The 23,253-nt window shown below is 47.1% G+C and overlaps 1 protein-coding gene across 2 annotated transcripts in view; it reads left to right on the top strand.

Annotated features, from left to right (window-relative positions):
- The window catches only part of CTNND2 (catenin delta 2), a 441,886-nt gene that overhangs the window by 399,125 nt on the left and 19,508 nt on the right, over positions 1 to 23,253 (top strand). For both annotated transcript variants that reach the window (XM_062211762.1, XM_062211763.1), the window contains one exon: positions 975 to 1,059. In XM_062211762.1, the coding sequence (XP_062067746.1) occupies positions 975 to 1,059 (85 nt within the window). The remainder of the gene's footprint in view (positions 1 to 974; positions 1,060 to 23,253) is intronic.

The following is a 23,253-nucleotide window of genomic DNA, read 5'->3' as shown; positions in this document are numbered from 1 at the left end:
AAAGACATCCATCCCCTGCTATATTTATGACTCCTTTTGTGCTCTGGTGGAAAAGTTAAGTATTTTTGCACTTGAGACTATATGACCCCTGAAGCCAGGGGCTTTGACCATCTGACCCTTCTTGAAAGAAAGACCCCAAAAGAGACCACTGTGTCCATAGCAGCCACCAGAGCTGTGCAGTTGCTTATGAAATGAGCCAATTAGAATAAAGACTCCATGTGTGATTAATAGTTTTCCTGACCACCAGGCAAAGGGGCTTCCAAGAACCTGATGGAATTAAATCAACACAGATTTATTGACTTAGTTTCTGTTTTGCAGTGCAGATGGGCACCAAACCACAGGCAAAATACTATAATGTTAAGGTTTAAGGGACCTTTCCTTCTCACTGTGGGCCAGAGGAAGGGACTTGAAGTGCATATAGGGCTTTATTTAGAGATGCCTGGCCGTGTGCGTTCCTTGTGTACATGTAAGAGCATGCACACTGCCGGTCTCTTGTGCAGGGTGCCAGCCATGAATGCAGAGCACCATGCTCATGCAGGTGGGCAGAGCCAGCGCAAGGCCTGGGCTCATGCTCCAGTGGCAACAGTATATCGCTTCTTCTTAGTACACACCTGTTGCACACCACCATGAAAGCCCCTGAATCTGGCCCTCCCTAATCACTGTTTCTTCTTCTTTCTCATCCATCTTTGAGTCAAACACTAACTCTGTAATCCGACTAAACGCCACTGCTCTTGTGTTTGCATTTTGAACATTCTTTGCCAGGTTGCTGTGCATCCCAGTCCCTCGCCCTCCTGGAGGTATTGATGAGCACGGGGTTGGGAATGGTAGAATCATCCTTCACCCACCCAGGCTGAGAGGGAAAGAGCCGGGAGGGTCAGGAGGATGTGTGTTTTGACCTTTTCCTGATGAGTCAGTCACTCAGGAGCCCAGCTGCTGCACTCACCATCTTGTGCCTCCTGTCTTCTCTTTGTCAGACACTCCCCGAAGGTGGTCAAGGCTGCATCTCAGGTCCTAAGCAGCATGTGGCAGTATCGAGATCTGAGGAGTCTGTACAAAAAGGTAAGCTTTGGTTCAGCTTCTTGGTTCTGGAACAATACACAGGACCTGGGCCATAGTGAGATGCACCGCTGATGTGCATGGAGGCCCCTGTCCAGCAGCTGCCGTGACCACAATAGGAGCCTCATGCTGAACGTATACCAAGGTAGGTGAACCTTTGGACTACACAGACCCATACTCACAGCATCTTAACCTGAATCATCTTTTTGTGATTTTTTTCAAATTTAATAATTGTGTGTATTTTGGGGATATAGTGCAATACCTTGATACATGTATACATCTTTTGGTGATAAACGCAGTGCACTCAGCCCTGATGCCAAACATCCATCCTTTCTTTGTGATAAGAACCTTCAAGATCATCTCTTCTAGCTGCTTTTATATATGCAGTATTGCTGCCGCTACTAAATCATGTTGTAGAAAAGAAAGTAAAATTGTTTTCCCAACAGGATACCAAAGTATTGAGCTGAGGGCATTGTGGGGTGGGGAGAGCATCAACAACTTTCAGTAAGTAATGTTAGAAAGGATACATTGGGAAAAAAATCCCAAACACTGCTCAGAAGGCTGAGAAGCCCCCCAGCCCAGGAACTCTGAGAAGACCCTCCAGCCTGCCCCACGTTCCGAAGCCCCTGCCAATGTCCGGATGTTGCTACTCAAAGGGAAAGACGTGGTGGTGTTGCTGTTGATAGCCACCGCTCAGGAAGAGCTCAGCCTTGGTTCTGTGCGGTCTCCCAGTGCAGGCAAGGATTTAGATTACACGTGGAAAGAAAGATTCCTCTCCAAAGTGGTTCCAAATTCAAATCTTTAGAGAAGAGTGCCATGTCTATAAATTTTGGTTCTGACCTCATTTCTAAGTGATGCCCAATGAAGGTGCCTAACTTTTCTCTTTGGGTCGAGGGGAAGGCAGGGACTTCATTAACAGCATCTCCCAGAGGTTGTTGTCAGTTAGCGTCAGACCAGCAAGTGCAGGTAGTTTAACAGGACAAGGAGAGGACATCATTGACTTGCAGAGAGTAGCACAGGCAATGGTCTCAGGATGGAGATTCAGAAACATAACCAGGGCAGGGGAAGGCTCTAGAGCTTCCATCAGCTACTGCCCAAAGCACCTCCTTGCAGCCACCTGGCTGCCTGCAGAGAGGAAAGAGCCAATGTTGTTGCCTCATCCATCCCCAATCCACCAACCTTAGCGTGCAGCAGCTCATTGGGCAGAGGCGTGGGGCTGCAGCAGGCAGTGGGAACCATCTTGCAAGAGGGAAGTTGGGTCTTTCTAAGCAAATGGGAGAAAAGAAATATTCAATAGCTGTCTCTACTGAGTTATAATCTATTTCTAGATTTCCCCAAGGCCTTTCTACTCCCAGGAGGATACATTACTTTGCACTTTACATTTATAGTTTGGTTTATGTAGTTCTCTGTCAAAGTTTTCCTCTTCCCCAGTAGGACATGCATCTAAGTGGAAAAAGAGATTTCAAAAGAAAGTGTTGCAGGAATGTTCTAGATTAAGCACATGATGTCCTAAGCATTTTGCATGATAGGATAAGCCCTCCACCTGAAATAGGTTGTGCTCCATCCTGTTTTGCTTGAACGGCCCCCTTCTTTGCTCCTTCTTGGATTCCTCCAGGAGCCAAATGAAATTTCTCCCAGGAAAGGATCCTTTGGCTACACAGGCAGCCAAACATGAAGAACATGCTATAAATTAGAAATGAGCTGGTCGTTCTGAGTCAATGGCTCCAGACGCTCGAGGAAATATTACTGCCTCAAATAACCTCCCCTTTCATTCGGATCCGGAAGTTTCCTCTTTGCTGAAATACAACTGCTACATACATGGGCACTGAAGGGAAACCACTTTTAGAGACACTACATGCTATTTGCTGAAAACTCCTATGAGTTTGCCATCCTTGTTCTTTTTTTTTTTTTTTCTACTTTGGCATAAGGTTCAAAGAGTCCAATTGTCTTTTTATTTCTATGAAAAACAGAATGTGTTGACAGGAATTTAATGGAGCTAAAATTCAGGAGCCAAAGATGGTTTAAAATGTGTTTCAAGTGAGGAGATTCAAGAAGAATGAGTTGGAAAAATCAATGGTGGTGTTACCAGTCAATCCATGATTTAAAACTACTGTTGAAGAGCCATGCTTAATAATTTTGAAATTATGCCGTTGTGAATTGAAGTGAGGGCCTTCATGCCCAGTATCATAAGTGTTGCTAAAGCAAAGCTCAGAACTCAAGGAAATTTCTCATATGTTAAAGTCCTTTTGTGTTCACTCATTATCATGAGATATTTTTAATCAATGGGGAAGTAGATTTGTATTCTGTCCTTCACTGATAATGTATATGTCACCCCCAGAAACTGATCTTTTAATTACCTAGGCTTCAAATCTATGTATTAAACACCTTTCATAGGCCTAGTGAAGAAAGAGTTCCAAAGCAAACCTAAGATGTAGGAAGAACCAAACGTAGATGTGGGCTAAAATGAAAGGTAGAGTGGATATTGGCAGCTTCATGGGTTCTGAATTATGTACTGCAGACGTTAAAGCGTGAATTAGGGGCCAGCATGGTGGTATAGTAGGTTTGGCATCCACCTGCAGCACCAGTATCCCATATGGACACCAGTTCTAGTCCCAGCCGCTCCACTGCTGATGGCCTGGGAAAACAGCAGAAGATGGCCCAAGTGCTTGGGCCCATGTGGGAGACCCAAAGGAAGCTCCTGGCTCCTGGGTTTGGATTGACCCAGCTCTGGCCATTGCAGCCATTTGAAGAGTCAACCAGTGGATGGAAGGCCTTTCTATCTCTCTCTCTCTCTGCCTTTAACTCTGCCTCTCAAGTGAATAAATAAATCTTTAAAAAGAAAAGCATGAATTAAGGGAAGAACAATTATAGAGCAAAAGCTCAAAGAATTCAGAGTTTGCATAATTAAGAAGTAAGTGGGAAGGCCATTTCTGATAAGAGGAAAAACATGAGTGGAGAGATGCAAATTGGAATGGGAGCAACCTGTGCTTGGGAAAGAAATGGGTCCCATCTGTTGCTGGCTTATATTCTGACTCAGGACCAGAGGCCAGGATCTCGTTTCATTAGCAAAACTACTTTATTTCACTTAGAGAGACACATTTGACCACCTAGAGTATTCTGTTAGCTGACTGTGTTGACCAAGTCAAAACAGCGGCTGATTCTTCAGACCTTTGGAGCCAATATACATTTGCATGATCCTAACCTTCAAACTTAGTGAGGCCTTGCCCTCTGGGCTGTTGTGCTCTAAAGGAAGATCAGTGATTACAGAAGGCTAAGTAATTACATGCAGGCTAAGTATGCCTCGCTGTTTTTATAAAGCAATCCTTACCTGTGGGTAACACAATAGAACTTTCAAGTCTTAGCATCTGAAAGCATATGGTCGGTGTTTTCTAAGGACAGCAAGGTGAACCCTGGGAGCAGCCTTGGATATGGGGCTGAAGGAGAAGCAGAAGATCAATAGCTCTTGACCCTCGGTCCTTTTAGAAAACAAGGTCGCTGTAGGAGGCTGTGTTCTGCTGCTATAACAGAATCTCTGAGGCTGAGGGATTTATAGAGAGGAAAGGTTTATGTGAGTCATAGTTCTAGAGGTGGGAAGTCCAAGAGCAAAGCCCCAATTCTTATGGCAGGCGGTGGAGGCGTCGCCATGGCAAGACAGAGCCTCTCCCTCACTTACTGTTAATTCAGTCTTCTACTAATCCATGGATTAAGTCACTGATGAGGGCAGTGTCCTATGACCCAATCAGCTCTTCAAGGTCATTCAGACAGCAGGCACAGACAGCATGGGTGCTAGTGTTTGACCATGGGAGGGGACTGTTGGGACCACTGGCTTGCAAGAAGGAAAATATTGGGGAGGGATGGAATAGAATTAAATTATAATAGAAATCATTGCATACAAATCCTTATATAGTACCTTAAAATTCTGTACATCAAATTCTGTACATCTGTACATCATGTACAAAGTTACATGGGTGGTTAAGTCACTCTAATAGAACCAAAACTACGGAAGCTCCGATTGAACAGGTTCTGTCTTTCTTTCTCATGGAGCTGCACCAAGTCAGGCAGGAGGCCCAGGGCCACCAGGTGATCCTGGGGCATTGCATTGCCCCCCCTTGCACCAGAATGTGGTCCTTGCCTCTGTGGGCAAAGCTCCAGGGTTCTTCCCCCTCCTCATCACAGCCCATAAGCAGGGAAAAGGCCAAGTGGTGCAGAAGCTACCAAACTCCTGCTCGGACCTCGGGCCCCTGCTGCCTTGGAGGATGGAAGAGCCAGAGCCCCCATGGAACTTTGTGGCAGGAGGAGAAGGCAGTCACGGCTCCAGCAGCCATCTCCTCTTGCTCACACATCTTTAATGTCAGCTGCAGACACAGCCCAGTGAGGCATAGCATCTGGGATTATTCAGAACCTCTTGTTTATATTAAGCACGGATCCCTTTATCTGCAACATCTGCCCTCCAGAGCCACACCGAGGAAGTCCGGTTCCTGTTCTGATAGCGCCTTGGTTTTGAAGCTAGTCCTGTGTTGCCATGAAGCCATCCCTTGCCTAGGCCAGACATGCTGAGGTCTAGTAGATCAGCATTTTCACCAAGGCCATCCCCTTTCCCATATGCAGGCAGGGTCACCAGCATCCCTTTGGTAGTATAGCTGCCCAGGAGGAATTTAGTCTTCCAAGTTGATTTGAAGCAGAGAAGAATAGAGTGAAACCCTTCTCAACTCATACTAATAAAACTTGAGGTCAGGTTTGTGTCTGAAGGCTCATCCTGCTATTTGGTGAAATACAAAGAGCACTGGACCAAGAATCAAACGACCAGAGGCCCAGGCAGGAACACCCAGTCCATCAGTGTAAGAATCACCCTTGGGCAGCTCCTGCTGAAGGCAGGGACACAGCGAGAGGGTTTGTCTCTCACCAGGACTCACAGTCATGCTCAAAGATGGCTGGAGTTGTTTCGGGTCATTATCTGTACCTGGTGAGAGCCATTCCTGACCCTCTCCCTCCTCCCTCCTCCCTCTACCTCTCCCTCTCCCACTCCTTCCTCCCTCTCCCTCTCCCACTCCCTCCTCCCTCTCCCTCCTCCCTCCTCCCTCCTCCCTCCTCCCTCTCCCTCCTCCCTCTCCCTCTCCCACTCCCTCCTCCCTTTCACCTCCTCCCTCCTCACTCTCCCCTCCTCCCTCCTCCCTCCTCGCTCTCCCCTCCTCCCTCCTCCCTCCCCCTCTTCTCCATCCCCACCCTGGGTTTGCTCATCCAGGAGGTGAAAGCCATAGCACCTATCACACCAGATTGCTGATCATCGCAGCTGGAACAGCAGTCTTCATGCTGCTTTGTAAACTGGAAAGTAATACACCAGTGGGCGTTGCTGCTGGTGATTCTAGAACAGTCTTTCATGCTGTCTGATAGACAGATGCTGTCCCTGCCATCTATCCTGATAGGCCATTTGAATTCTGGGATTTACTTTTTAAAATAGATATATTTTATTCTTTTTTAAAAATATTTTTATTTATTATGTGAAAGGCAGCATTACAGAGAAAAAAGAGAGAGAGAGAGATCTTTCATCTGCTGGTTCACTCTCCAGATGGCTGCAAAGGCCAGAGCTGGGCCCATCCAAAGCCAGGAGCCAGGAACTTCTTCTGGATCTCTCACAGTGGGTGCATGGGCACAGTACTGGGGCCATCCTCTGCTGCTTTCCAGCATTAGCAGGGGGCTGAATTGGAAGTGGAGCACCAGGGGCTTGAACTGGTGCCCATATAGGATGCCAGCGCTGCAGGCGGCAGCTCTACCCACCATGCCACAGCGCCAGCCCCTCAGGGATTCATTTATCATCATCATCATCATCACTGTGTGCTTCCTCCTGTGTTGTTGCAGCCCCTTTCCCATTGATACTCTGTCTCTTCCAGTTCTTAGGTGACCACCCAGTGCCCCCTCCCAGTCTTTCCCCTATGCAGTTCTGCCTGCCAACAGTATATGCGATACACAAGTCCCAACAGGAAGAATCTTGCATGGTAGGGTTTAGGCAAACAAAATTTCAAATACAGGGTTTAATAGGAGGCCATTATTGACACTGAAAGATGCTGTTGGTTTTCAAAGTAGCTTGAATGCTTTGGTTCCATGTCTGTGCTGTGCGTGTATGTGTGGTGAGTCGAGCAGACTGAAGACTTGTGTTAGGTTGAGGATCGGGGGTAAGTCTAGGGTTATCATGAGATACAAGTTCAAGCAGGCTGCCTTCCCCCCATGTGAGTCCCTGCTGTGGTCCTAGGTGTTTCAGGTTGAAAACATCATGCAAAATAGCATTGCTCAAAAAATGTCTTACTTCCATGTTTTTCCCACCCCATGCTGCCTTGGCTCTCAGGTCCCTCCATCTCTCGCCTTCACAGGCTGGTCTGTCTTCATTCCTTCAGTGTTGGTGTTCCTGAGGGCCCCTTGCTTACATCTTTGCCATCTACAGCCTCTTCCTGGGGGACCGTAACTCTTGCCCTAGGTTCCGTCTCCAACCTTGGTTGTCTCTCAAGTCTGTTTCTCTCTCTTCACATATCCAGCCACCTGCCGGATCACCTGCTCAGCCACAGCACGTCAGTGAAGTCAGAGCACAGCCAGGCCTTCCTGCCCCGCACTCGGCTCCTCCTCTAGCATCCCGCACCCGGGCACTGGCCCGCAGAGCTTTCCACCCGCTACCAGGCAGGAGCCCAGGAGCCGTCATGGCCGGGCTTGCCCCTCACACAGCTACCTACAGTCCCCCAGAAAACCCCAGCTCCCCCCTCCGCCTCTCTTTCTCTTCAGAAATTGCAGCTCTCGGCTTATTTGCACTGCTTCAATGACTCTGTTTCCCGTCCTTAGATACCAGTAACAGCGAAGGCTTCAGATGCAACTCCCGGCCTAATGACTGGGAAAATTGAAGTTTGTCTCCTCCCTACCCGGGATGGATTGCTGTTCTGTGGGTCTTCATGAGGCGTTAGGTCCATGGCCAATTTAGCGAGGCTTCCTGAACACAAACGCAGTAACCGGCTTTGGTTTTAAATTGCACATGGCTCGTTTTGCTTTCAAAGTAATATTTACCTAGCAGTCACTTAAGACGTAAGCCTGTTTGTCACTTGGGCTTGGATGTTTCTGTTACTGTTTTTTTTTAGAAAGCTGACTGATTTCTTCTGGTTTTCAGTCCTTGTTTTCTAGAGCAGTTTTAGGTTGACAGTCAAGTGGAGCAGGAGGTACAGAGATTTCCCATGCATCACCTGCCCCACACATGCATGGACTCCTGCTTTAGTAACACCCTCCTGAGAGTGCTGTATTCCTTACAGTCAGTGAACCTGCACAGACACATTCTCATCACCCACAGGCTGTGATTTGCATCAGGGTTCACTCTTGATGTTGTACATTCTCTGCATTTGGACGGTGCATATCCACCAGTATAGCATCATCCAGAATAGTCCCAGTGCCCTAAAAAATCCCCCAGACCCCTCCTTTTAACCTGGACTTAGATGTGAACAAGACTTAGTGCATTGTTGTAAGCCTTCAGATAAAAATTTTCCTCCCATTTTACTAAAGTAGCATTATATGGGCTTTTAACTAAAAATGCAAACAAGATCATGCTTGCTGTTCTATTGGGACAAAGTAACCTGTTATAAGAGCTTCACTACCAATGTACTAGAATCTTTCCCTCGCTGGTCAACCATTCCTACTTGGGAGGGGTCAGCCTCTAGGTCGAGGTGCCCGTCAGGAGGTTCCCTGACCTCCCATGACATCTGTCTGTGTGTGACTCATTCCTAAATTCCCACAGTGAACACCAGCTCAGCACAGCGCCTGTTTATCATACTCCCACGTCCATTGGTGCCTCCTGATCCACATGCCAGGCTTGGGGTCTCCGTCAAACTCAACCCCGCCAGATCTTCTTGGGAGCACCAGGCTTCTCGGGAGGTTCCAACAACAGTCACAGCACCGACCTGCAGTCATCCCACGCCATCTTCCATGATGCCCTGGGGACTCTTCTCAGGGAGTCATGGAGCTCAGGCACAGCAAACCCTGCTGTGGTCCTGAGATGCAGTAAGAGATGATGCTAGAAGCCTCAGGGGACCAGGGTGGAAATGCATCTGATTGTTGGGTGCTGGAGGAAGGGAAACAGAGTTGAAGGGACGCCTCCTTTGTTCTTCTGTTGCTTTGCTTCTCCATGGGCTGCTTGCATGGAAAACACTCAACCCTTAAAATAGTTTCTATAAAGGCATTGTGGGAAGGGGAAGGGAGGTCGCTATTAGCAAGTGGTAGATGAGTTCCTGGTGTGTAGCTTATGTTACTGAGGCTCCTTGCTGTGTGCTCAGAAACTCAAAGTGCTTCGGAGAGAATAATATCTACTTAATCTCTCTATGATAAATTAAAATTCTTAGCTCATAAATTCGAGGATCAAATCAAACACAGATCAAATGTCAAGAATCAAAGTCCTGTTGACAATCAGACTAATTCTTTCCAACAAACACTCAAGGTCTGGTGTTTCCAGTGGTTATGCACCCACCCCTTAGAAAAACACCAGCATCCTGCACACAGAGCCTATGTCTCCAAGAGCACCAAGCTGCTTGGTGCCTGAACCTGAGGAAGCTCACATTTCTCGGAATAGAGATATTGTATTTGCGATCACCATCTTGATGAGAGAAAAGCAAAACTAATCTTTCAATGTCCTTCATTTTGCTGATGGGGGAGATCAACATTCAGGTCACACATACCATTCAGCAGGTGAATAATGAACTTTGAAAGGAGTAGAGTCGAGCCCTTCACAGCCTGTCTTGCACGGGGCTCTCTTTTCTTCCTGCAGTTGTATTTGTTGCATTGGCTCTTGCTACCATTACACTGACACAACAAGAAATCAATAAGTAATTATGGATAGGTAAGGGACTGCCTGCAGATTTCCTCAAGGTCCAAACCACAGTGGGTGAGGAAGGGAACACAGCCCTAGTCAAGTCTTTTGTTGCTTGTAGGAGTCTGAGCAGTAGAGTTACCTGAGCAGATAACCCTGGTCCCCACACTGAAGCCATGGGCTCAGGCACCTGCTGGCCAATGAAAAAACAATACTAGATTCTAATGAGAATGAAAAACTATTTTGAAATACTGTCAAAGAAAAACACCATATGACAAAATTAAAAGTGTTTGATTTTTAAGGCTTGCAGTAAGAAGGGTAGGGGACATTAATACTTCCTTGAATATGTTGCCATCTTGGGAATTAATAGATTTGACTTTCTGGCTATCTCAGATAGTGAGGGAAAAGCAGTAAATCTTCTATAGAAGTAAATTAAGCGACTAACTGTAGAGCTGTCATTTTATCAAGGCAGTTGCTTATGAGGAATTTATTAATCTTCCTACCATGTTAGAAATTTCTTCACCAAGAAATGAGTGAAGAACGGAGGACTTTGGGGCAAATTCTAAAACTCCCTCAGGGTCAGTGTCCTCAGGTTCATGGTGGTAGCTCCTCAAGTTCTTTTCTAAATCACTTGATGTCAAGTTAGGATAGAAAATGAAAAGGCTGAGGTGAAACTCAGCTATGGTTCTGTCTCCTCCATCAATCTGGGCATTTACTGGTTGATATTCGTATTGACAAAGAAGGTCTTTCTTCACAAGGTCCCCTGACCCCGGTGAGACAATGCTCAGACACTCATCATATGATATCTGTCCAAAAACAAAGGCACAAATGGGAACAGAAGCAAAAATCAATTGTGCCAAAGTGGAAATCGATGCTCATGGCAGTTGCTAAACAAGAAGTGACTAAGTTATAGCCATTGCTGGGCGAGATTCCTACGTCAGGGGAATCCCACATAGCAGACCGGGCATCTCCTCTGAAATTCTCCTTTCACAAGGTTTTGCCCATAATGTCTTAAGTCAAAAGCTACAAAAATGCCCCAGAGGAAAAAGGCAGGGAGGAAATCAAAGAGTTGGATCAGGAACTAGAAAACTCAGTAATCTTAATGTAAGTCTACAACCATTCTTGTTGCTCACCTTGGACAATTAATTCAAACTCACCGCTTCCTTTTGGTGGATTTCAGTAGAACTGATCATTTTGTGGCTATGAGAACCTTATTTGCACGAGAGTGATCATGGGCAGTTTCTTCTCGCTTCCGAGCTCCATCTCCCCTCCCGCTAGTAAGCTGTGCCTACCCCATTCTCATGATCGCCAACCAAGTTGAGCTACGGGAAGAAAGGGGACCCAAACAGAACCTGGCCTGTGCGATTGTAGCCCAGTATTGATCCATTTCTGCCTATGGGAGATGTCCACAAGGTAACTCCTCTGGCCACGAGGGCAGTGCTATGGTTTCTCAGAGGCATCTCATCCCAGATGAAGCCTTTCCAACACTGTGCATGCCTAGTCTGGACCTAGCCACCTCCGACCAGCTCCTCAGAACAGTCCATGTGCCTCAGGCTTCAGCTACTCCACTGCACACAGGCCAAGGGGGGTACAGACTCTGTGCCCCATGTAGTTATGGAAGTTCTGTTTAAAAACAAGCTGTGGCCGGCGCCGCGGCTCACTAGGCTAATCCTCCGCCTAGCGGTGCCGGCACACCGGGTTCTAGTCCCGGTCGGGGCACCGATCCTGTCCCGGTTGCCCCTCTTCCAGGCCAGCTCTCTGCTGTGGCCAGGGAGTGCAGTGGAGGATGGCCCAAGTGCTTGGGCCCTGCACCCCATGGGAGACTAGGAGAAGCACCTGGCTCCTGCCATTGGATTGGCGCGGTGCGCCGGCCGCAGCGCGCCTACCGCGGCGGCCATTGGAGGGTGAACCAACGGCAAAAGGAAGACCTTTCTCTCTGTCTCTCTCTCTCACTGTCCACTCTGCCTGTCCAAAAAAAAAAAAAAAAAACAACAAGCTGTGTGATCTCACAGTTACATACAGGCCTTGGAAGCAGCCCGTGCAGTGGGTGGGCTTCGTGAACTTCAGTGGCACTAAATCTATCTCAAGTCACCAGTCCTTGCAACGCCCAAACTCCAGGGCTTCAGGAGAGGGAGCATGGGAAGGCCAGCCACCGGCCGCCCCCAGCAGCAGTTCCCTCCTACCATCGGGTGAATTCTCAGCCCAGTCTCACGCAGTCTGGAGAAGGGTCGTATACTGATACCGCACAACCTTATTTTGTCCACCACTTTTGCAATGCAGAATGGATGATCGAACACTTTACTAAAAGAATGTGGGGCATTGAGGCATCTGTTATTCCCCTGCCTGGGGACCTTTGTCAAAACAGGAACAGTAGGAAAACCACAGACGTTTCGTCATCTACAGGTTTTCCCAAATTCTAACAGAGCATCTACTAAATCTGTAAATATACATAGTTTAGACAAAGTTTGAAATTTATTATCTGCTTAGCTCTCTGTTGCTGTGCCAACAAATCACTATTAACTTAGTGGTGTATAAATATGTATATGCTGGCACTGTGGCACAGTGGGTTAAAGCTCCCGCCTGCAGCGCTGGCATCCCATATGGGTGCTGGTTCAAGTCATGGCTGCTCCACTTCCAATCCAGCTCTCTGCTATGACCTGGGAAAGCAGTGGAAGATGGCCCAAGTCCTTGGGCCCCTGTGCCCACATGGGAGACCCAGAAGAAACTCTTGGATCCTGGCTTCGAATCAGCTCAGCTTTGGCTGTTCCAGTCACTTGGGGAGTGAACCAGCAGATGGAAGACCTCTCTCTCTATCTAGCTCTAACTGTCTTCCAAATAATAAAATAAATCTTTAAACATATATAATATGTATTATAAATATAAATATATATTCCTGACAATTCTAGAGTCCAAAATGGGTTTCCCTGGGCTGAGTCAGGTCCGCATTCCCTCCAGGAGCCCTCCAGAGCATCTTTTCCTTGCCTGCTCCAGGTTCTACCGGTTGCCTGCATTCCCAGGCTGGTGGCCTCCTCCCCCATCTTCAGAGCTCCCAGAGTGGTACCCTTAGGTCTCTGATGGCTTCCTCCCTTCTTCATTTCTCTGAGACCTCCTGGGTCCCTGTTGTACGGAACAGCCCTGGTGATGAGAACGGGCCCACCCAGATATTCAGAATGGCTTCCGCTTTCAAGATCCTTCACTCCATGGTGACCGTAAACTCCCTCTGCCACTTAAGACAGCATACTCGTTCACAGGTTCTGGGATGAGGGTGGGGCCACCTTTGGAGGTCATTGTGCAGCCTCCCGAACTCTCAAGTAAAGGTCAGGGTGTGACCGTCAAGCCTGTTGACATAATGCCTCCAGGGTCAGGTCGGTCTCAGGAAGCCATCCACACCTGCATAGCACGGCGTGAGGGGTCCACACCCAAGATGTCCCCAAGAGAAACAGCCATGAAGGGCGGGCGCTTTTCTTCCTGCTCTTGGTCAATTGAGGAGTCTCGCTGCCTGGGAGCCTGACTGAAGAAGCAGAATTGCTACAGGAACGTGAAAATAACGAGGCGGCAGCTGAGACACTTCTGCCCACAATGGTCATGCTGTGTCCACACCAGGACTCCCTTTGGGTGTCTGTGCCCAGTTTTTACAGAGACCACATTCTTGAGAGCTGCCATGGCACTGTCATGTCATTGGAAATTCATCCACGGTACTTACCCACTGGCTTCCACTCCAGACTCCTGGTCTGAGGCAAGGCAGCCAATTCACTGGGAAAACAAGACCTTCATGCTCCCAGTATGTTTCGTAGCAGCATAACAGACATTGGAAACTCCCAGGGGAAGCTGGTGCAACTGCCTTGAATATTTCTTGCAATTGCAACTTACTCGCCCTGTCGTGATGCCGGTTGTAACTCCCCGTAGTTCTCCGGGATGAAATCTGACGAACAGACTCCTCAGGAGAGAGCCATTCTTGCTGTGCTCCCTGCAAGTGCTCCGTGCAACCAGCAGATGGATTCACCACCCATGTAATGCGTAGCATCAGACAAGTAAACTGAGATATACTCAACCAGGTTTTCCTCTGTGCCAGGCTATACCATAAGCCCCCCATTTCCTTGCAATCTCCTTGAGTAAGACAATACCATGCAGTTCCTCTTACAACTATCTTCCCAATGGTTCTAGCAAGTGCCCACTCCTAGTTACTGAAATTCATTCATTCCTGCAACTCGTATTGAGTACTCACTACATCCTCAGCTGTCTGCTGGCTTCTGAAATACAGAAATGAGTCATCCATATTGGGTTACCTTTCCCCAGTCACATAGTAGATTCGTTTTAACAGTGTTTCTTGATCACTTTACTTTGTGTTTCTTTTTATTGAATTCTGTTCTAAAATATAAATATATATTCTTTCCCTGTTTCGTAAGTGGTTTCTCTGAGCAAGAAACTTGCCCATGCTCCTCTCTCCGGCTTCTTCCCCCCTCCCTCTGCTCTTTGTCCATGGATGGTTCACATTCTGTTTGTGCTTCTTTCTTTTCTATTTTCATCCATTTATTTTCAGTGTATTTGAAAGGCACATAGAGATCTTCCATCCACTGGTTCACTCTCCCAAATGGCCATGAGAGCTTTAATCAGCCAGTAGCCAGGAACTCCGTCCATGTGGAGGGCAGGGACCCAAATACTTCAGTCATCTCCTGCTGCCTTCCTAGCAATCAGCTGGATCGGAAGTGGAGGTGAGACTTGAAACAGGCACTCTGATGCAGGATGGACGCATCTTAGCCACTATACCAAACGCCGGTCCTGTGCTTCTTTCGTAAAAGGATGGGAGGAAAGAGAGTCCTCTCTCAGCCAGCCTTGGCTGCCTTCTGCCTAAGCATTTTGGGCCCTAACATCCCTCTCTCACAGCTAAGCTTCTGTCCTGACTCAAACAAGATCTTGAGCAGTACCCGGGGTCTCTCGGGATAGATTCCTCCCCACCTCTCTAAGCGCATCTCCCTCTCTCCTCGGTCTTTTCTTCAGCCCCACTGGCCCTGCTCCTCCTTGCGATCTCTCTGCAGGCAGAAGCCTGTCCCAGCCTCAGGGCCCTTGCATTCCCTGGGCTCAGGCTCACTCTTCAATCAGGAATGCCTTCCCTGCCGGCTCGCTGTGTCTGGGTTTTACAGTCCTTCCCTGGACTCTCCAGGTCTCTGAGATGCACACAATCCCTCATAGTGACCTGAACTTCTCCTCCATGGCTCTTAGCTGTGGATGTGGTCATTGATACAGGCCCATCTCTCCTCACCGCTGCTCAGGTGCCCAGCCTGCCCCTGCTCTGTTCTCACCCCTGTGTCCAGCATGGTGCTGAGACCTTTAAGTGCACAGAGGCACCACTGTGGCTGCAGAGCTGAGGTGGGCAGAAGGCATTTTCAATGACTTCTTCCATTTCCATGGTGTGCAGCATTTTATATAAAATGACTCTTCAAATGTCAGTTTAAGCATTAGAAATGTGGACTTTGGACCCAACAACTGGACTTTGTTCACTTTCATCCTAAATTTCACTTTGCAGTACAGTTGGACAGGATCTTTGAGTGAAGCCCTCAAAAGTGAAGCCAAGGAAATGAAAGCTTTGATTGATCTGCTCTAATTTTATTTCTCGAGCTTTTTTTTTTATTTTTTGGCATTCCATTGTTATGATGTAACTTTTGAAAGTTCACAAAGACATACTTTCTCTAAATTATATACCTTTCTCTTCACCTTTCCAAATCTGGGTTTTTTAGAATCAGGCCAATGGCAATAAACTGAATTCCTAAGATGGACTGACGCGGTGTTCACTTTTGAAAGCCAGCACTGCCGAATATTCTTATCCTCTCCATTTACTGTATCTTGAGGGATCCAAATCAGCTTAATTACATTTCATTAGAAGCAGCTAAAGCAACTGGGATGTCGGGTGGTTCTCATTTCTGCACTACACTGCAGAGGCTCCCTTTTGGCCCTTAAAATTGAGCCTAAATGGTCAACTCTAGTGGCTTTTGGAATTGCTGATGGAATTGGCTTAAAAGCATCTTTTAACAGTTTCCCTTAAAACTAGATGGCAGGTTGTTTCATCACAGCCAGGATGAGCTGAAGGTTTCGTTAATAGCAAAACCTGGCTTGGTGCTCAGCTACACAGACCATCCATCAGAGTTTGCTCTTCCACATTTGCTGTTTAATGCCTTTCATTGGAATAAGCGCTGTGGGCCTATAACTACCCCTCATTTGGAAGCTTTTCTTTCTCTGCTTCGTGTGATTATGTTAATAGGCTAATTCCACTTTAAAATGATGGAAAAGTTTTGAACAATCAAGTTGTGGGATCTGTGAGTCTTAATTCCTTTGCTGGTTGCAGAGAATGGCAGCTACTCCCGTCTTGTCTTGCATTTTGAAAGTAGGTCCCTGATGAAGAGGTCTTGTTTGTGAATGTGCGTGATGTGCTCCAAGTGTTCTGGTTGATGAGTGGACAGGCTTGGGTTGCTAGAAGCCCAGAGGATTTTCACCATACTTTTCTTCGTATTTCAAGTCACTCAAAGAAAATTAGAATTGACAAGCTTTATGGGCTGTGGAGCCTTCAAGGACAGCTAAAGCAAAAAAAAAAAAAAAAAAACCTTGTATGTGTTACTTCAGCACCAAATAGTCTCTGCATGCCCACTGAAAAAATCTTTGTTCTGAAGCCAAATAAATCTCACCAGACTCAGGAAGTTCCAGAGTTACGTAAAAAAAAAAAAAAAAATACAAGGGGGAAAGACCAATGACTGTATACCAGCCATCAGTGTCCCAGGCTCCATATTGGGTTCCAGTTAACACACCTAGGGGAAATCAGCACCCATTGCTCGTTTTCAAGGTTGATTATCTACCTAAGCTCCTATCAGAGTCAGAGGTATCCCCTATCTTAATATCAAAGGAAACAAATAGAATCTGTAAACCATTAGTAGATGGTTCATTCAGGACAGAATATGAGGGACCTACACCCGGGAGATACACTCAGTGCCTTTCAAGGAGTCTTGGGCAGTGTTTCCAAGTGGCCACGTTCTTGTCAGAATTTATATACAGCCCAGTGAACATACATTGCCTTGGCCCAGTAAGGCGGACTTCAGGTAAGAGGGTGGGACTAGGGGGTGAGGTGTGGATTTCTTACTGGTTAGAAATCAGGATATGATTGGCAAAAACTACCTTCAGGTACAAGGAGGTCGCTGTCTCTGAAAACAGCCTACTAAAATGAAGGCTGCTGCTGAGTGCTGAGCAAGATGTTTTGGGGAAGGAATAGTAAGAAGAAAGAACATAGGATTGGGCAGGTTTGCTCCAGAAAGCTAAGGCAACATGGACTCTGTTCATACCACCCAGGTCAAATGGCTCTAATGGATTAATAGCCCTGTCTCTTCAGTGCCTTGCAGGCTTCCTGGGGCCAACGTGTGGTCAGTAAGCAAGGGTTTGTTGAGTCTATTTTCCAAGGTTAGGAGGCAGAACTGCCAGAACGCACTTTGGAAAGGAATGGCAAGTGTTGGCATGCAACCTCTCACCCCAGCTGTGTGTTAGCATCAGCGGCGTCGCCCTCCAGCCCAGCGTGGTCTCTACCATGTGCCCTCCTCCAGAAGCAGAGGCCAGCAGACAAGTAACCCCAAATCCCATTCCCTCTGCCATCTCAACCCCTGAGGCATGTTAAGGAGGGTTCGGTATTTAACCTGTTTTCCCTCCCCCATTCACCACATCTTCCAGACCGCCATTTTAGCAGCCCTTGAGCTGTGTGCTCTTCCCTCTCGCCCTCTTTCTAAGCTCTTTATTACGGGGATGGAGCCAGCTGCTCACCCACAGCCCTTCTCCTCCTCCTCTGTCCCTCATTTAACAGGGGGCCAGGAGGTACACTCAACTGCACAGCCTATAAGACGGGATTTTTTCTAGTGTTCAGGGGGAGGCGGGGCCTGTGGGGGCAATCTCATTCCACCCCATCTAACTTCTCTCCACCCCCTCAGTGACATGCACTGCTCCCTGTCTGGAGATGACTGTCAGCACTTCTCTCTGCAGTCATGTTCCCACAAGGTGACCTGTTCAGAATCCAGCCCCTTCTGGCTCGTGGGCACAGTTAGGCAGGCAGAGTGGGTGGCTGTACCCCATCCTAAAGACAATTGGAGCTTATCTAATGAGAAATGTGATACAGTCTCCTGTCTTATCCTTCTACCCCGGTTCTCCTAAGCATTAATGTTTGGAAAAAACCCAGCATGTTTGCCATAGATAGGCACTTGTGTTTTCTGAGCTCCATGGCACAAGAAGCAACAGAGAAGTAGGGGACAAGCCCCGTTCTCTGAGAGACATGGATGGAGTCTGCACAAATCCGGGGCCAGCTGTGGCAACTATAACAGTGTTTCAAAAAACTTTCAAGATTGGGTAAGAGGTAAGCTGATATGTCTTGTCTTGGAACAGAGTCGCTAAAAGAAATGACCATGTAAAATATGGAGGCCATTGGGTATTATTTTACCTAAACTAACACCACCTTCAGCCCAACTGCGTGTGTGTCTAAAAGAGTTAGCGACAGCAGAAGGTAATTACGATGAGGGTCTCTAAAAGTCATCATAAGGTTCTGATTGTGGTCGTTTGTTCTAGAATGGTAGAGTAGAAGAGCCATGGAATCTAGCTCTGTGAAACTCTCCAAATTGCATTTCATCTTCAGTCATTAAATCCAAGTGGCATTTATTAGGCACCTCTGTGTTGCAGGTACTATGCCCAGTACCAGGGCTTCAGAAATAAACAGGGTACCTTCCCTGTCTCACAGCTCAGTAGACAGACAGGATTGCGACAGTCTATAGAGAGGTGTGAAGGCATCTGGCTAATAGCAAGGGAAGAAAACTGTAGTTGCATTGGTAAAAAGGCCTCCATGCAACAGAGGCCTAATTCATTTAGCAGCAGTGATTTGAGAAACGTATTTCCTGCTTCCTGTTTAGCTGACACAAACCCAAGTAGGATAGGTGGGATTTGACAGGTGGAACAAGGGAGGATGTGGTGCCAGCTCCCCGAGCTGCCCACTGCCAGGTGCAGGCGTGTGCAGCTGAATCACACACTCAGTGAGTGTTGGGTAATCTGTGGCTGGGACTCCATGTGTGGCATCTCTAAGCCCTAAGGTTGTGAACTAGTTTAGCTCTTGCAGAAATCAACCTTGAGTGCCTGACCTGACATTCCCAAGTGAAATAAGGGACTGAGGGCCTCCTAGGATTTAGCACTTTAAAAATATGTTTGCGTGCTCCCAATTAGTAGTCGTGAGCATCTATGCAGAGGCAAAGAAACTCCAGGCAAATGGTTTGCAACTGTAGCTGATTATCAGTATCAACTGGGAGGGAGATGGGGAGCTTTTGAGAGTTCTAGGGTACTTTGAAAAGTTTGTGGAAAGGGGAATTAAAACATGTTTATTTTGGTGCCCAAAATTTGAAATCCATGCATAGTTTTTTCATAATATTGCATTTTTTCCATAAATTTTTGAAGACTCATACAAGCATAGATGTCTATTTTTCATGCCAAAATGAACTTCTCTTTTCATTTCATTTCCCATGAGATTTTTTGTTTGTTTATTGTTGGTTTTTGAGAGACACAGAGAGCATGCTCCCTTCATCTAGCTCACTCCCCAAAAGCCCCGTTGCTCACCATGGCCACTGGGCCCAGCTGAAGCCCGAGCTGGAAACCATCCAGGCCTCCCACATGAGTGGCAAGAACCCAACTACCAGCAGGAAGCTGGAGTCAGGGGCCTGAGGTGGTACTGAACCCAGCCACTCCAATGTGGGGTGCAGAAGTCCCAGTAGCTTCTCAAATGCCCACCTCTTCCATGAACTTGTTGATCACCCTCCTAATAAAGCCCACACCCTACCAGAACCATTTAAATTGATCCCCAGGGACTGGGGCCCAGGCATTAGTATTTTCAGAACTCCCCAAGCAGGTAAATACTATTTCCTTGAGTTAGGGAAAAGAATTTGAGACCGAGCTTGCCAGTAATTAGAATACTAATGGAGAAAAGCTGATTCCTGGGAATGCTCTGATTCTGCCTCTGCATCTGATGAGACCCCCAGGGCTGCAGGTTAAGTGGGGAAAAGTAACTCTGAAAGCAGTTTGGGGTTTTGACAAACAGCACTAGCTCATAATTTGCACACAAACCTGGCGGACTCCTGTAAGAATTGGATGTGGTGCAGTTTTCAGAATAAGCAGCGCTGGGGTTGAGTGTGTGTTCCTAACCACTTGCAGACGAGCCTGGAAGCCACCCTAGCCCCTTCAGCCAAACTCTGTTAGTGGAAATCTCTCCAATAATGCGTTCTTCTTGGAGATGATTCTGGGGTGTTCAAAAAGTATAAAATGGAGATGGTTAAAAAGTCAAGGACCTCAAAACACTCAAGTTCTATATATGGGCTAAATAGAGTGATCATGACCTAGACATACCTTGGAAAGTGAACAGTTGTGATGCTGGTAGGATGAGTGTTACCTTGATCCTTGAGCACTCTGAATCATTGCAGACGCCAATGCAGGAGAACATAGCTTGGGGGAATAATAAATTTCATAAAGAAATACATTGGAAATTTTAACACAGAAGCTGACACTGGTAGAAGGACAGTAAAAGGGTGAGATAAAGAAAATCAGATTATTCCTGGTGGCAATTTAAAGTTCAATGACTTTGAACTCCTCTTCTCTTTTGGATTTCTATCTCTGTCTACTTGGAACAATTTAACAACTTCCAGTTTTAAGTTTAATGTGTTAAAAATAAAAAGCAATTTGAGGCACAGATATCATATCACATTTTTGACAGCTTAGCTGGGTCTCGAGCTGAAGGGCACAACTCTGGGTCATTCTCCTGGAGGTGAGCCACAGACAGGAAGAGGGCTCCTTGTTGCTGATGTTAAGGATTAACCACCCTCCCTCTCCACTGCAGCCATTCTTCAGTCTCCGATTTTCTTCCCTGAGTTTTCTTATCTAACCCCTACAAGCCATAGAGATGGTGCCAAGGGGGACTGTGGCTAAGCATCCAATACAGGGTACTACAAAAAAAAATATGCAAATGGAATTACAAGTTCATTTTAGTGCAAAACAATTTTGAAATCCATAGGGTTTTCATAGTGTGTATTTTCCATGGATTTTTCATAATATGCATTTTCTGTGACTTTCTTGAAGACCTCCTGTGTGCATAAATTTCAAAAAAATATTTGCACCAAAATGAACTTATCTTTTAAGTTTCTTAAGTTATCTTTTAAGTTTCCATTTCCCACAAGCTTTTTTTGTCTGCTTATTTTTAAATATAATTCTCTCTCTCTCTCTCTCACACACACACACACACACACACACACAAAGCCTGTAGGCTACAGTGAGTTAAAATTTTAACAAGAAAAATAGTGATCAAGGAGACAATGATTGAAAAAACATGTGCCTGAGTTGAATGAATTTATGCAAACCACTCTCAAGCCTTTCTGAGTGACAGTGGGAAGTAAATGAATAATAGATTGATTGCTAGCTGCCTAGATAACAAATATATACATGACTGGTAGGGTAGAAGAAATGTTGGCTTAGCAATTACTTTCCCAGAGAAAATATATCTTCATTTCCCTTCTTATGTAGAAAGCACAACATTTTCTTCAATCGAATGAGCAAATATTTCATACAATAAAAGATGTGGACAGCCATGAAATTTGTCCTGCAGGTAACTAATGATTTGGCGTCGCTGTGTTGGTAGTTATGTATAACTGAGGCCAGCGGTCCCCGGGTTTCTAGCATCCGTGCTGCTCGGGTTTCTCTCACATTTGGGAGCGTGGAGCTTCAGAACTGAAATGGTGCGGCCCTCTTCCTGTCTGTGGCTCACCTCCAGGCACTGATGAACGCAGCAAGGCTGAAGTGGCGTCGTTTGCCCACTGCGGTGTTCGGTCTGCATCACTGAAGGAGCAGGGAAGATGGGAAGTCCACGTCCCTTCTGGGGCTCCCCAGCTGTGGCTCAGGACACTGTTCTCAAGGTCCCAGGAGTCCCCACCACCATCAGAGTGTCTGGGCCCACACACAGAGGTGTCTCCCTGTGAGTGCACTCCCTGTGCCTCTCACCACACTCCTCCCTCGTGGTCCCCAGGTAGCAGCTGACCCTGTGGACATGGGAGCGCGAGACTACATTGCTGTCATGCCCCAGCATGTTCAGGATTGGATCCTAGGAAGGATTCTAAGAAAAGCTTTTTGGTGCATCTTCTTGAAAGGGGTTAAATACCAAGTCCTCTTTAATGTGATTCAGGAGATGAGATTTAAGAGGCAACAGTTTAGGCCGGCGCCGCGGCTCACTAGGCTAATCCTCCGCCTTGCGGCGCCGGCACACTGGGTTCTAGTCCCGGTCGGGGCACCGATCCTGTCCCGGTTGCCCCTCTTCCAGGCCAGCTCTCTGCTGTGGCCAGGGAGTGCAGTGGAGGATGGCCCAAGTGCTTGGGCCCTGCACCCCATGGGAGACCAGGAGAAGCACCTGGCTCCTGCCATCGGATCAGCACGGTGCGCCAGCCGCAGCGCGCCTACCGCGGCGGCCATTGGAGGGTGAACCAATGGCAAAAGGAAGACCTTTCTCTCTGTCTCTCTCTCACTGTCCAGTCTGCCTGTCAAAAAAAAAAAAAAGCAACAGTTTAAAGTTACTTACGCCCTTGTGGCTTCTGACCCCTGTTTCTGGAAGAAGATACACCTTGCAAACCAGACCACCAGAGGTGGAGGGTGCAATATCCAGTGAACACCACAGCACCAATGACAATTTAGACATTGGCATCCCTGTTTGCACCTGTGAGTTTGGCAGTTTTGTCTTCTGGGCCAAGGTCAGAGTCCTGCTTGCTCCTCATTGCTTTTGTGAGAAGCTTCTTTCTGTTTCCTCAAACCCCTGGCATCTGTGAGATGCAACAGTCCATGACCCTTTTAGCCACTAATTTTCACTCCTCATTTTCCTCTCTACTCAGCTTACAGTCTATGGGCTTCCATCACAATCCCTCACCCATGTCTATCTCCAAGTCACCTGCCCAACCACTCCCATCCAACTCCACTTACCCCGTGCCTGCCTTCTCCAAAGCAAACAGCCGTAATGCTGAGTTGTCTCATTTTTAAGTCAATGATACCTGTACACCTCAGGTAGCATCCCAGCATCTTGCCTACACAGCCCCCAACCCTCTCCACCCTACCACCTGGCCCTAGTCCATTTCCAAACCCTCCTACTCACCTTAAGAACCATTCCACACTACTTTCTCCCTCTCTCCTCATCTGCTCTCCAAACTCCAGCCCTTTCTCGCCCTCAGCAGGTGACCTCACTTCTCAGTGTCCCTTTGAAAACATCAGAAAGAGGAGAGTGTCCTCACCTTCCAGTAAACACGCCTTCTTCATGCCTGGATGGCCTGCCTGTCCTTCCCCATTGC

Source organism: Lepus europaeus, chromosome 15 (assembly GCF_033115175.1).
Source record: "Lepus europaeus isolate LE1 chromosome 15, mLepTim1.pri, whole genome shotgun sequence".
Taxonomy (NCBI): domain Eukaryota; kingdom Metazoa; phylum Chordata; class Mammalia; order Lagomorpha; family Leporidae; genus Lepus; species Lepus europaeus.
The sequence above is the reverse complement of the archived record's forward strand: the minus strand, read 5'-3'. Positions and strand labels throughout refer to the sequence as shown.